Source organism: Chenopodium album, chromosome 27, assembly GCF_948465745.1.
Source record: "Chenopodium album chromosome 27, dcCheAlbu1.1, whole genome shotgun sequence".
Taxonomy (NCBI): Eukaryota; Viridiplantae; Streptophyta; class Magnoliopsida; order Caryophyllales; family Amaranthaceae; genus Chenopodium; species Chenopodium album.
Window position 1 is genome coordinate 29,681,470 of NC_137860.1, and position 14,868 is coordinate 29,696,337.

At 34.4% G+C, this 14,868-nt stretch overlaps 2 protein-coding genes across 3 annotated transcripts in view; both read left to right on the top strand.

The window, feature by feature from the left end:
- The first annotated feature begins 529 nt into the window (after window positions 1-529).
- Window positions 530-1,369, top strand: LOC145620003 (uncharacterized). The gene has a single exon (XM_081674668.1). It carries the CDS (start codon window positions 530-532, stop codon window positions 1,367-1,369), a length of 840 nt encoding a protein of 279 aa, XP_081530794.1.
- Window positions 1,370-6,043: 4,674 nt separating this feature from the next.
- The window catches only part of LOC145620260 (uncharacterized), an 82,887-nt gene continuing 74,062 nt past the window's right edge, over window positions 6,044-14,868 (top strand). Inside the window, exons 1-5 of one of the 2 annotated variants that reach the window (XM_081674902.1) lie at window positions 6,044-7,149; window positions 8,549-8,619; window positions 9,646-9,757; window positions 14,133-14,185; window positions 14,383-14,832. In XM_081674902.1, coding sequence (XP_081531028.1) covers window positions 6,162-7,149; window positions 8,549-8,619; window positions 9,646-9,757; window positions 14,133-14,185; window positions 14,383-14,526 — 1,368 coding nt within the window. In that variant the 5' untranslated portion in view covers window positions 6,044-6,161 and the 3' untranslated portion in view covers window positions 14,527-14,832. Of the gene's footprint in view, window positions 7,150-8,548; window positions 8,620-9,645; window positions 9,758-14,132; window positions 14,186-14,382; window positions 14,833-14,868 lie in introns of those variants that run through there. The other variant, XM_081674901.1, reaches the window with a different exon arrangement.

Below are 14,868 nucleotides of genomic sequence, written 5' to 3' on the forward strand. Positions count from 1 at the left end.
AATACTGTTTATGGAGTATATTTGGACTCACTCACACTCACTACACGTCTACACTACTTGCCTTTGGCCACTACTACTACTACTAGCTGTTACACTTTTGTGACTATTGCATGACCTTACTTCCTCTACCTCGCATTTAATTTTTTTGCAAAAATTAAGTTTCATTAATCTCAACCTACCATTATTATAAATAATTATTTTCATTATCATAAACTTTATTTTCCCATTAATTTCTACTGTATTACTTTTAATTTTTTAAATAATTAGTACTAATTTTCCTCAAAAAAAAAAAAAAATAATTAGTACTAATTGACCATTATGTATTCATCGGTTATTTGAGCAGTTAACACACGTCTATAAATTAATTGACCACTATAAAATACTTGCTCAAAAAAAAAAAAAAAAAAAAAAAAAAATCATTTCTTAATTGACCACTATATATAAATCTATAGAAGTAGAGTGGCTTTTCATCATTTCTCATCCTTTTGTTCTCTTCTGTCCTCTCAAACTCAAGTTAATATAAGCCACCATGAATGATCTTAGTACCTTAGAATACGTTTCTTCCTTCTTATTTGAGCAAGAAACGTTTCGAAATCTACCTTTTTTCATTTACAAAGATCCTATTTTCAACACCCTCTATCAATATGATGCATTTTCATCACCATTATCACAAAACGTTTCTTTCAATTTTCCTACTACAACAATTGACAGCAACCAAGAGAAGGAGACTCCTCCTCCTCCTCCTCATTCGCCGCCATCGTCTCCGGTTCTTGAAGGTATTGCCGCTGTTGTAGGCCAGCATGTACTCTTTGGCACCACCCCCACCACCAAACCAACAACATGCAAAGAAGTCAAGGTTGAAGTTTCCAATCCTAGCCCTAACACACCGAAACGTTTCGAAATTGAAAATGGTGGAAAAAACGTTTCTGAAAAACAGTCAAACCCTAAGGCGAAACGTTTCGAAACGAGCACAGGGGTGGAGAAGAAGTATAGGGGAGTAAGAAAAAGGCCATGGGGTAGGTGGTCAGCCGAGATAAGAGACCGAGTCGGGCAATGCCGGCATTGGCTTGGCACGTTCGACACACCAGAAGAAGCGGCGCGTGCGTATGACGCAGCAGCTCGGCGACTCCGAGGGTCCAAGGCCAAGACAAACTTCCAAGTACCGTCGGTGGTCCCCACTTCAACCTCAACGACATTGTCGCCGACATCATCGTCCTCGTCTTCCTCGTACGAGTTTATTAAGAATATCAACAATCCAACAACAACAACAATGTATAAGAAAAAGTGTCAAGTGGTAACATCTATGTCTCAGCTTGTTACTAAAAATAGATTTATGGAGCTTGACTTAAACTTAGGAGCACATAAATAGAAACTACTCCCTTTTTTTCTCTAGTTAGTATTAAGGAATTTAAGGTGCTAGTTTAGAAGTATTAAGGTATGGAAATTATAAAATACTAGTATTAAGCATATGTATCTTTAACCTAGTTTTTAAATAATTTATTACTAATTAGATTACTAATTTTGTTGGTAGAAGGGTTAAGAGAACGAAAAAAGACATTATGTATAGTGTTGAAAGTTGTGAATTGAAGTTATAAATTATAAAATCACGTAGGTTAAGAAAATGGAATCATTTCTTGTGATCTTGAATGGAATCTTGGCCCAACATTTTTTTGTCATTAAATTTCCTTATGATTTTGGTGAAATCACATTGAGCAATGATAATACTCTAATACAGTTACCAAGTTTACATCTTCATTATTTTTAAGACCAGGGTTGATTATCTGTTGTAAATTTGTACTGAGTGATTGTTAGATTTAAATACGGGTTACTATGGCCTATGCTATTTTGTTTTATATATAAAAAAAAATAGTACTCCGTAGTGGAGTATTAAATTTCGTATAATGAGCACTAATATAATTAGTGAAATCGATTAATTGATACATGTTGCACACTTATACTACAAGTGGTACAACTTTTTTGTATGTATACACTACGAGTAATAATACGGAATATTGAAGAACGAAGAAGAAATAATTATAAATTTTGCAAATTTAGATATTGGACGACAACAAAATGTTCAAGTTTGGTGCCTCAAAAAAAAAAAAAAAAGTTCCAAGTTTGGTTGTGTGAATGTGTGATGCATGTTTAACTTAGTTCTTAGACAATATTCTACCACGACATGTGACATGTGACATGAAAAATGAGATTTCACAAGCAAATTTTACGCAAAACAAAAAATAAAAAACATGCAAAATAAACTTAAATCATCAACAAGGACCGTAAGTAGCCTAATAACATACATGTAAGATGTTACTATACGTTATAACTTCCAGTGTCTTTTTGGTGCAGCAGGCCACATGGTGTGGCCTGCTGCCAAGTCAGCAAAAATAATGGGAGTAACTGGTATTATCAAGGTTATTTGTATTTTTCAGCTGTTACTTGTATTTTTTTTTTCAGGAGTTACTTGTATGATTACTTATTTAGGGGTTACTTATAATTTTTTTTTTCAAGAGTTATTTGTATGGATTACTTATTCAGGGGTTACTTGTTTTATTTTTTTCAGGAGTTACTGATTACTTGTATTTTTTAGGGGTTACTTGTTTTTTTTAAGGGGTTACTTGTATGGAATACATATTCAGGGTTTACTTGTATGAGTTAATTTAAGAGTTACTTGTATGATTAATTATTCAAGGGTTACTTATATGAGTTACTAGCTTATTTAAGGGTTACTTGTATGCATGGGTTACTTGTATGAGTTACTTATTCAAGGTTACTTGTATGAGTTACTTGTTCAAGGGTTGTTTGTACGTATGCCCTATACCAAACCAGTAACACCCTACAAGTAACCCCGACCAAAACCAGTAACACCCTACAAGTAACCCCTGACCAAAACCAGTAACATCGTACAAGTAACTCTTGAAAAAAAAATTGTATTCTGGGTTACTTGTTTCAATTCTGGAGTTACTTGTATGGAACACTTGAACCCTAGATCAAAATCTCGTACCAAACCAATAACACCCTACAAGTAACCCCTGACCAAAACTAGTAACACGTATACAAGTAACCCCATAATACAAGTAATACCTACAAGTAACCCTTGACCAAAACCAGTAACACCCATACAAGTAACCCCAGAATACAGGTAACACCTACAGGTAACCCTTGAAAAAACCAGTAACACCCATACAAGTAACCCTAGAAACAAGTAACACCTATACTAACACCATACAAGTAACCCCTGCCGCACCATGTGGCCAGCCGCATACAAAAATTTGTGTATAACTTCTCGTCTTCCCGGCATCCTTTCACTATCTTTAGCTTAATAGTAGTATATATGTAGTACTTTGAAATGTATTATGTATATCATATACTACGTATTTTGTTCGTGAGTTCTTCGGATTCTTGATCACTAAAATACTCGTTGATTCTAGCTACATAAATGAAAATGACGAATAGTCAAATCCAAAGTTATACTTCCCTACAAAAAAAAAAAATTAAATAAAAAAAAAAAATCCAAAGTTAAACTCGTTTGATGTTTGGAATTCTAAAGAATGGTTTAACTTAAGTAAGCCTATATGCTTATTATGGCATTTCCAAACATGATAATCATGCGATCTCATAAAAATATTTAAATTCTACTGTACTATACTTTTTTTTTTTTTTTAAAAGGTAAGGAGAATGCCCATTCTAGAAGGGGGGAATTTAAGGAAAATCTCTCCTAAAATGAGCTTGGTGAGATTCGACCCCTGGCCTCAGGCCTGAAAGTCGGAGAACTAGCCAACTACTCTAGCCTTCTATCTCTAAATTCTACAGTACTGTACGTCTGTACTTACTTCAGTAATTTTGGTTTCATGAAAAATCAAAATACTATGGTACATAAAATAAGTATACAGTATGGTCCAAGAGGAAACTTCAGCTACCTGGAATAATAGATTCATAGATCCCTTGAGTTTCAAATAAATCCCCTGATCTCTGCCAATATATCTTCCAAAATGTACTTTTTTTTTTTACTTCATATTTTCAATCTGTATTTACAGTACTTATTAAATCAAATTACTACAGTATTGTATTTTTATAATATTACAAAAAAAAAAAAAGGGCAAAAAAGCAGGGATTTTGGTACAAAAAATCTGGCATGAAAACCTGGATATAAGTTGTGAAAGAGGGCCCCCACTGCAAAGTAACAGTTGAAGATACCTCCTTTACTTATTGATTGAAATAACTGCAAACTGCACAGAGATTAAATTGGGAGTTTGATGGATTTTGATTTTGAAGTTTGAAGGGATGCTGATTTTCCAGGATTTTACTACTCCACTTCTCTATACGCTATCTTCATTTTAATTTTTTGACACAAAATATATGCAACATCAGAAATTTCATCCTTGGTGTCATTATAAGAATCAATGGTTTATGGACAATGATTTTATTGTATTGCTTTGGTTAATTTACGTGTTAGTTAAACTCGCAATCTCCATAAATTTATAGTGAGTACGATAACCTTATGGATTTCGTTTTTGGAAGAAATAGAAATGATGCAATTGGTATATAAACGAAACCACATCTGCTTGTTCTTTTTGTCTTATTTTTTCACTTATCAATTTACAAGAAATAGGTCATATGAAGCACAATATACGTTCAATATTAATAACATACTACGTAAGATAATTTAAGCTTAGGTAAAATTAGTTAATAAAATATACATTAAGATGAAGTTTAGGCTTGGCCAAACTATCTAACTAAGTTTGTTTTGCAAAGTCAAGCCCGCGACCAAGTTAACTAGGGGATAAGGAATCAGTGAGCATTTTTTTGCTCATGAGCAAAAATGGTAAGCAAATTTGGTAAAAATGGTACTACATCAATGAGGAAAATGAAAAATGCTCATGAGCATTTCAAAATTTGCTCATAGGATGAGCAAATTTCATGATGAACAGTAATCTCGTGGACCCCAACATTCATCCAAAATTGATGAGCAAAAATGGTAGAAATGTTACTACATACATCAATGAGCAAAATAAAATATGCTCATGAGCAATTCAATTATTTTTTGATCACTAGTGGGATAAAATTTCCTCACCAAAAATGCTCATGGTTGGGAAGAGAGAGAAAGTGGCTAGAGAGAGAATATTCAAATTTTTTTTAGTTCACTAATGCGTGTGTTCTTATAGATACTTCCAGAGATTAGGAAACCCTAAATCGGCAAATGAAAAAATAAAATAAAATATAGCTTAATAGAAAGCCATCATGTTAAAATGGGACTCATATATTGAAAGCAACTAAAAAAAATTTTGGGGCTTACCACCGGTATAAACATCGGTGATTACCCCTACAAATAATCACAATTGAGACCAAAAGAAAAAAGATGAAAGAAAAAAAGAGAAAGAGTGGCAGAAGAGTGAAAGAAAACCTTTAAAAAAAAACACGGAAAAAAACATCTAATAACACCCTTTCTATGGGAGAATTCCTAGAGGTAACCAAAAAAACCCTCTTAAGGAGAAACCTTAGAGAGAACCCAAAATTATTACAACATTGTTAAATCTACATCAATTCCTAAAATTATTTACATTTGATTTTTTCATGGTTTCAAATACAAACCTTTGACAATTATAAGTAAATTTTTTTAAAAAACGATGTTACAAAAATTATGTCATATAAATAAAGGTCATTATTTACTAAATGTACTTTCTATTCATACAAATTACTACAATGCTACCTCCATTAAATATTAGTTGTAACTTTTGAATATTTTATCATTCTCAGATAATACCCAAAATTGCAACTAAAATTTAACCGAGGTGGTATGATTAATATTCCGAGTATTTGCACAATTACACTGGTACATTCTAGTTCTAGAAATAAAAAATACAACCCATGCACCATTCTCAAATTTTTTTTGGGACCAATTTTTCAGATTTTTGCTAACTTTTGCAGTTTTGCTTAGCCCAACCAGAACATTTGGGTCAAGCTTCAAGCAACCCAACTCAAACATTATAGGCTCAAAAAACCCAACTCAAACACAAGCCCACCTAAATCAAAATGCACCCAACTTCAGCAAACCACCTTTGTTTAGCTTCTTCAATGGCTTCCAATTTCTGAGGTTAACCCTTCATTCTTCCCCAAAATCTCAGGGTTTATTCCTGCTACTACTACTCAAGCATTCATCAATGGCGTCTTTAGCTCTTCACCTTAAATCCCACCAACATAAACCCTCTCAATTCCTCCTCAAATCCACTTCATCTAACCTCAATTTCTCTCTCCTCTTTTCTTCATCTTCTTCCTCCGACAACAACAACAATGGCGGCGGCAATCCCCCCGACAAGCCGCACCCCTTTTCATCTTACTTTGATGGTATCAAATCAAAGCTGAAACACCATGAACAACATCGAGAACAAGAGCAGCAATCTTCGGGTTTGAAGTATTCGAATATTGGGGTAAATCCTCAAGGGTCTTTGAATCCCAACAATGCTGCTTCAATTGATGAGATTAAGAAGAATTTGTCGGAGTTTCGCCGTCGATCGACGGTTCCGCCGGAGGTTTTCGAGCAGCAGCAGAAGCAGACGATGTTTCAGACCGGAAATGCCGGAAACCCTAATGATAATGCTGGGAAAAATAGTGGGAGTTTGTCGTTTAGTTCAATTAGAGAGAGTTTGCGAAAAATGAAGGGGTCAGGAGTAGATGGGAGTAATACGAGTGCTAAGATGTCGTTGAATAACTATAAGCAAAGCCTTAAAATGCAGCCGATGATGCCTGGAAGTGGCAGCGGAGTTGGTGGTGTTGGTAAGGTGATTGGCGGGTCGAGTGAGAATTTGCCAATGGCGGTGTTTGGGAAGGAGATGAAGGAGAAGGAGATGGATACAGGGGAAGCCGGGGATGGCAAAGACGACGAGTCGGGTTTCGAGTTGTTCAATATGTACACTCATGATGAGTTGGGGAAGAAGCTGAGGGAGCTGAGGCCTGAGGTGAAGGGGAAGAACAAGGATGGAGAGGAGGAGAGTTGGTTTTCGATTTCAGAATTGGGTGAGAGGTTGAAGAAGCTTAAGAAAGATGAGGAGAATCAATCCAATCAGAGTGGAAAGTACTTTACAGAGTTGAGGAAGAGTCTTTCATCTCTTGACAATAGTAGCAAGGATAATAGGCTCAACAATGCTCCCAGTGAGTCACTTTCTCTCATTCATAATGTTTTTATTCTTTGAAGACTAGTGTTTTTTGTATTGTGATTGCGATTTTGTGTTGAATGTTTTGTCTATTATTTTACATGATAGTTAAGTTGGTGTGAATCCCAGGATTTCTATCATCAGGGGTATAGTAATCACAATCTGTTGATCTGTAATGTTCTTATGGAAAAAATTGCTAATCAACTTTGCTTGGTTTTGGGATTGTTATTTTGAAGTGTTGTGTATTGAAGGATGAATTCATTGTTTTTGTTTGAGCTTGAAGAAATGACTTAATACCCTGCTGTTTTAGTTATCCGAGCAAATTTGCTGAGCTCAAGCGCGTTGATTGAATGCTTACGTTATAATGATGTTGTTTTATCCTCAATCCGTGGACTTGATCTAAGTATTTAAGGAAGTTTAACATTTCATTGTACTTATCTCTTATGTTCATCTTGTGTGTGGGATAAGTTGGGGTAGGTGGGTGGAAAATGGTTTCATTTATATTCAAGGTTTTAGTTTATTTTTGGTTTAAGCATTGAAGGCCTGGCATGATAATTCTAGGCTAAGATGTGTTATAAATTAGAAAAGTATGAAATGCTAGAGGAAGTGAATCCTTTTGTGGACATGGAAGGCAGTCAACATATTTGATCGGTTTGATGTTTGGGTTTAAAGCTCTCTTCTTGAAATGGGGACTTTAGGCTCTATGTTCATGCTTTTAGCAGACATGGAGGGGATGATGCTAAGTTTGCTTTTGAATAATCATATGAAAGGAAAAGTCTGAGTGTGATGGATCAAGGATGTTGTCTTCTGTGCATTTACTCATCATTGGCCACACTCTATTGTAATGTCAATTGTCGAACCCTTAGTTTTGCTTTGTTATCCTAATGGGAACCTGCATATTAAAGTTATAGTTTTTGGATGTAGCAAAGTAAGAGTAGTGTTTACATATGCCTTGTAAGTCTCTTTGAAGCTTTCTGTTAGGTAATATCATATAATCTCATCTTGTTTTATCTTCATAGAGATTCCACTAATAATTTTCTGAAAATTTACACCATTTAAAGTAATGATTTCCAGCAAATTATGCCATACAGAGTATTTATTTAACACTTGGACGATGTAGTGGATGCTGCAAGCCTGCATGAATGGGCTACCTTGAAGCTCTCTTAGCTGTCTACAAATCAATTTGTATTTGATCTGTTTGTGAAGTGTTTTTAGTTAAATCTATAATCTGCATGGTTGTAATTTGCATTATTTAATATTCTTCAGAGGAGGATTGTCTGAAACGTGAAGTATTTTGTCCATTATTATTGGTTAAAGTAATATTGTACTTAATTTTAAAGTAGCTCATTATGCTATTCTGTTGTATGATGTGCTGACGAATGCATTTTTCCCCGTAGTCCAGAGTCTGGGTTTGCTGTCTCCATCTAATTTCACGGAGTATCCTCCACAAGAGCATTTAGTTGAAAAGGTAGTGATTCCTTTATGAGACCCCTTTTACTTTACTCTGTGTCTCCTCTCTGAAATTTCTGTTATCATTATGAAATATATGTGTATGCTTGTTTGTCAGTTTAACTTGCAAACATGCCTTATTAATTTATTATACAATCTGTATCGTATTTTAATCAGTTTGATACAACAAATGATGCTAGTTGACGTACTAGAGAGGAGCTACCATCACTTTTGCATCAGTCTCCACAATATAACACATGTAAACGCCTGTGGGGTGTAGCTTCATTTACAGATCCAATTTGATCAGTATAAGGGGTTGGCTTTTTTCCCTCTAGGATGAAACTGTGCCTGCTTAGTATTTTGGATTATAAAATTAGTGAGTTTATGGGACAGTCTGTTTGTTTATATGTAGGGCTTGTTTGGTAAATGGCCTTTCATTGGCTTTTTAGTTGGCTTTTGGCTTTTGGCTTTTTCATTTGGTCAAACATCCAAAATTTGTGTTTGGTAAATGGCTTTTCCAGCCACCTGAAAAGCTGGCTTTTAAGCCAAAATGAAAAAGCTACTTGGAGTAGCTTTTGGCTACCTAAGTTACTAATAACATCAACCAGCCAATTTTACCAAACATGTTTTTAGACTAAAAAAAAGTCAAACAACCAACAAAAAAGCCAATACAAACAGCCAGTCAAACCAGCCGACATCCAACAGCCAACAGCCAATTGCCAAACAAGGCCGTAGTATATCACATTAAAGAGATTGTTATGATTTTATTTGTTTTTCTATTTAGCTTTCATGTCCATTTCTGATGGCACACCTATGGCTGGGAACTCCTTTACTTGTCTCTGAAAATTAAGAGCATTCTATTAAAAGCTTCATATTTATTCGAGTTCATTATGATGTTGACATCTGACCATGAACCAATAATTAGGGATAGAAATATTGCTAAAAACCTGTTTGAAATCATACTGCCTATTTTCTTTACTCTTGATAGATATCATACAATTTATCTTTTCGATATAATGATTTGAATTCATTGTTCTCTTTGCAGTATTTTCATCCAGATAACATGTCTGCAGATGAGAAATTAAAGCTTGAGTTGAAAAAAGTGCGGGATGAGTTTAAAATGCATGAGTCAGATTGTGGATCAACACGTGTTCAAAGTAAGCAGGATAACTTTCTTTATTTACTTATATATATATATATATATATATATATATATATATATATATATATATATATATATATATATATATATATATATATATATATATATATATATATATATATATATATATATATATATATATATATATATATATATTTCATTTATCATACCGTCTCGGACTTCCTTTCTTCCTTGTGTGGCTAATCAAAATGCTTCCCTGATTTTAGACTTTTCTGGAAATCAATGGTCCTGTAAGGTCTGTTATAGTTAATTCCCTTTTTTCATGGACTAAAATTCAAGGGCACTGACTCTATGGTTAAGCACAGACTTTTAAAACAAGTAGAGTAATAGATTTTTGTGCTGATATTACAGTGCTATGCAGCCTATATATGGTAGGAATTAGTTTTGTATGATGTCTATTAGGGAAAGAATGGACTATCTTTCCGAAAATCTTTTTTCCGCCATATATTTTGGTGGTGTTTATTGGTTTAAATGTGATGGCTTATAAATAATCATATACATGAGTTGCTTACTCAATTGTGGGACTCCCTCCGTTTGTTAACATAACCTCGGGACCTAACATTTTATATTTTTCACAGTTATGGACCTTGCACTTATATTTTCACCTTTAAGGAACTCAAACCCCTTTTCCGGTGAAAGTTAACCAACTTTAACCCAAGTGTAGTTAAATGTGGGCCCTTTGTCTGCACAAATAATGATGACATGCACAATATTTTTGGGAAACTCATAAGCTTATTGGTCCTCTGTCCTCCACCTCTCCTCTGCAACCTTCCCCTCCGCCACCTCCATCCACCATTCTCAAATCTCAGCTTTTACTACATATTAGTCATTTATGAGTACTATCTAAGAAATCAAAACAGAAAATAATTGAAATAGAAAATTCATTATATGAAACTACAATTAAACCCTTGAACAACACCCAAAAAAAAAGGTACAAGAAATTGGAGCATAAATAGAGTTCCTGAGTTTGAGTTTGTGAAAAATCCTTCAATGATGGTGCAGAAGAGGCCAGATAGAGCGTCAAATTTCGATTAAAATTTTATTGAGGTAATTTGATTATGAAATCTTTGAGTGAGTTAGTTATAATTTTTTTTTCCCCAATTTGATTCTTATTATCTGGGCTTGATTTTGAATTATAGTTGATACATTTTTATTCATGAAAGAAGAAGATAGTAAGGTGGTGTTGGGCATGTTGGCTGATCAGATCAGCTCATAAAGGTGTAGAAGACGGTGGAGTGGGCAAATTTAAGTAAGAGAAATCTATTTATTAATTTTAACTCAACACTTAATAATTAAAAGATTCCAAAAAGTGTGGAATTAGTTGATATTTTCAATGGGTGGTGCTTTGGGTAGCAATGGGTGTTTGCCGGCTGAAATTATAAAAAACAATATTGAAGTTGCAAACAAGAGGGATAACATTATGGGTCTTGGGTTTCTTTCATCCACCCAAGTGGGTGGAGAGGTGATTATTGGTGGACAAGGGCATCCTCCAGTTATAGAAGAAACATGACAGTTGTTATTTATTTTATTTTTAATTCTTGCAAGGATTTGAGATTTTTATTTATTTTTTTAATAAATCCTAACAAGGACTTGGCATTTGTTTATCAAAAGGCTAACATTCTAATTAGTTAAAGATGAGTTAAGTGGCCTGATTTCTACCCTCAGGTCTTTTAAGGTGAAAAAAAAAGTGAGAGGTCCTTTAAAGTGAAAAATACCAAATGTGAGGTCCATGTTCCTCTTTTTCATCCATGTGTGGCAGCACATATGTTTTTAACATCAGTATCTTTAACTAAAAAAAGTTGATATTTGTTCTATATATGTACTGGCACTAATCATCCCCCCCCCCCCCCCCCCACGTTTTTTTTTTTTGAAGAATGGTCTTTGACATTCTTGAGAAATGTAGTACATGATCTCTCTTCTCAATGGATACCAGGCTGCCAATCATTTTAGCAATATAATGATTGATTGTGTAATATGATACTTGAAAGTGGGCTAGTTAATGTCTTGAAAGGTCTAGAAAGAAACCTGGTTAGTTCTTTCTCACCCCAATATAATTCTCTCCCGCTTCTGCTTCAGTTCAGTGAGCTATTTACTTCTTTTTTGGCAATGTAGAGACAGTAGAGTTTCTCTCGATTAGAGGTTTACAAATTCTTTTGGAAGAGTTATTAGTTATAGTTATAATTTTTGGGTTGTGAGAATTAATTGTCACAAGACAAATGGTTTATTGTTTGTACTGAGGTCGAAATTACTGTTTGTAGTTTTTGGCACTTCCAATGGACCTTGTTCTACTGCCTTCCTCTGCCTCACTATCTTTTTTAGTAATTATTATTATTATAATTTTTTTTTTAAAATTTTTTGACTCTGTTCTTTCTTCATTGTCCCCCTTTGTACGTATGAGTTAGATACCTGTACCTCCCCATAGAACATACTTCTGTAGATCTGTTATTGTAGTTGGAATACACTTTTAATGGTGGTTTCTAATGTGTACTTTCGACCATTATTAACTTTAGCTTCGTATGTTTAAAAGTTACAATTTGAAAATATGCAAAATGACAAATCTTACAATATCCCACATGATAATAATCTATGGTTGTCAATAGTTCAACACCATCCAACCAAGATATTAAAAATGGTGAAAATAGGACATTGTATACAATAACTGGGTTCATGATAGTGTTATATTTTAATTTATTGTTAAAAGATGGTTTTTAAAAGTTTCCTTAATTTTTATATCTTTGAGAAAAGCAATGAAAAACCACAACCACCACCAGTTTATCATCTTGCATGAACCTAACAAAAATGGTTGGACTCGCAGCCATAGAAAAATAGCTTCTAAGAGGGATATATCATTATGAATTCAAATGGTTGAAATAATAGAGTAATTTTTAGTGGCTAGTGTTGCCTAGGAAGGGAATCATTTCCTTAGTTTTGGTTATTTAAAGGGATTTAGGCAGCCTTCACCACCATTATATATGACCTTTCAGTAAAACCTACTGTAGTAGTTAAATAGCAATGCAGAGAAGGAACAAATTAGGAGTGTAGAGGAAATTGTACTCACTTTAGAAACTGGTGGAAAGACCACTAATCAAAACATTCTGACTGAAATCACAAAGGGGGAAGTGGTTAGGAATAATGAGAAGGAAACAAATTGGGGTGTAGAGAAATTGTACTCACTTTAGAAACTGGTGGAAAGACAACAAATCAAAAACATCCTGCCTGAAACCACAAAGGGGGAAGTGGTTAAGCCATTAAGGGAAGGAGAGAGGGAGAAAGGAAAGGAAAGAAAAGCAAGGTTACGAACATTATATGAACCCAAGGGTGGAACATAATAGCTAGTCCAATTTATGTAGTTGTATCTTGAAGAGGAAGGTAGTTGGCTTGTTAGAGGGAAGGTGGGGTTGGCATGTAGAAAGGCATCCAGAATATTGAAGAAGCTTTGGGAGTGAATGAGGCCACTCGAAAGCATGATAACTATCATCTAGTTTCTGCAATGTCCATAGTTTTCAGATTGAATTATCTTTCTTCTTCCTTGAATTTTTGGCACAGTTATGATCATTCATAATAAAAGGATGTGGAAGAAAAGAGATTCAAAGTGGCAAACACTAATTAAATTCCTACGTTGAAACTTTGAAAGGATGTAAACATGGAACGTCTAGTTGGGTGTTTCAAGTTGATGGCCCTTGGTGTTAGATCCTTCCTGATCGCTCACTATTATACTGTGTTTTTCCACTTGCTCATTTACTAGCCATGATTATGCTGGGCTCATATCTCCTGACTCCTGAATGGAGCCTCTGGAGGTACCTTTTCATGTGCACGAATTGGTCCCATGGATTGCACAGTGCTATTAGCTTTGTGTATTAAGTCATTTTCTATTTTTTGTAGGTGTTGCCTGATCTTGTCATCATTATTGAAATGGTTGATTACTTGTGATTCTTCAGTCTTATTGCTGTAGTTATTGGTGTGAAAGAATGATGGAATTTCGTTTTCATAGGGCGCTGTATTGATCGGATCATATACATCTTGGTTGGGCTATATCTTGTGTTTAGGTGCAGCTTCACTCTTTGAGTCAATGACAATATGCTAGTTTTATTTTGTTCTGACATCTGGGAAAGGAAATTTCTTGAAAATGAAAATTGTTAGCGGTGATCATGGCTGTGGAAACCTTAGCTTTTACCTGGTATTGAGTATTTTCAAACTTTTGAGTTTGGGAAACATATTATAATGTTCTGTTCAGCTCAAGTATATACCCCAGTATAAAATCAAGATCTTGAAACTTCTGTTGTTTTCATGATTGCCATTTTCATTTTTCCATAGCAATTGATCATCATTTTTCTCTTTGTACTTTGCAGTTGCACAACTTACAACAGAAATACTTCACTTGTCAGCTGTTTTGCACAAAAAGGTAAGTACTCTGTTATGGACCCTCAACATTTCTGATTTATTTGATTTATTTGGATTTTCTTAATCACCGCTGTAGTTTTTGACAGCTTGATATGAATAAGTAAACAAGTGACATGAATAAGTAAACAAGTGACGTAATCTTTCACTTGATGTGGAATATATTTGACAGCCAACAATTATGTTGTTATTTTGTTCTAGGATAAGCATTCTCGTCGAGGATTGCAAGCAAAGGTGCAACAAAGGAAGAAGTTGTTGAAATATCTGAGGAGAACTGACTGGGAGTCCTATTGCTTTGTTCTTTCGAAACTTGGCCTCCGTGACAATCCTGATTACAAGAATTAAGATTGTATACAGATTACTAAGTTTTTATTTAATTGTGGTACGGAATATTTGCCTTTAGTCTTGCCCCTATATTTAGTTCAAGAAGTCCTTTTTTGATTTATCAAAGGTGCTAATGGTAGCTGAGATTAGAAATATTAGTGCATCCTTTCATTCTGTGTTAATTTGTATACAATGCACAAGGTGATTCAAAGTTTGCATGTAATAAAGTTGAGTGTAGCAATATCAGGTCAGGGCGATGTAAGTTAGATTTTTTGGGAGAGAAATTTCCTTTTGTAAACGTCAAGGAAATAGCATTTGCTTTGGCTACTTTATCTTGCATTATCATCAAGGAATGAAGATTTA

Bases quoted from the DNA above. Each gene is read 5' to 3' on its own strand.
- LOC145620003 (XM_081674668.1), top strand. From the start codon at position 530: ATGAATGATCTTAGTACCTTAGAATACGTTTCTTCCTTCTTATTTGAG.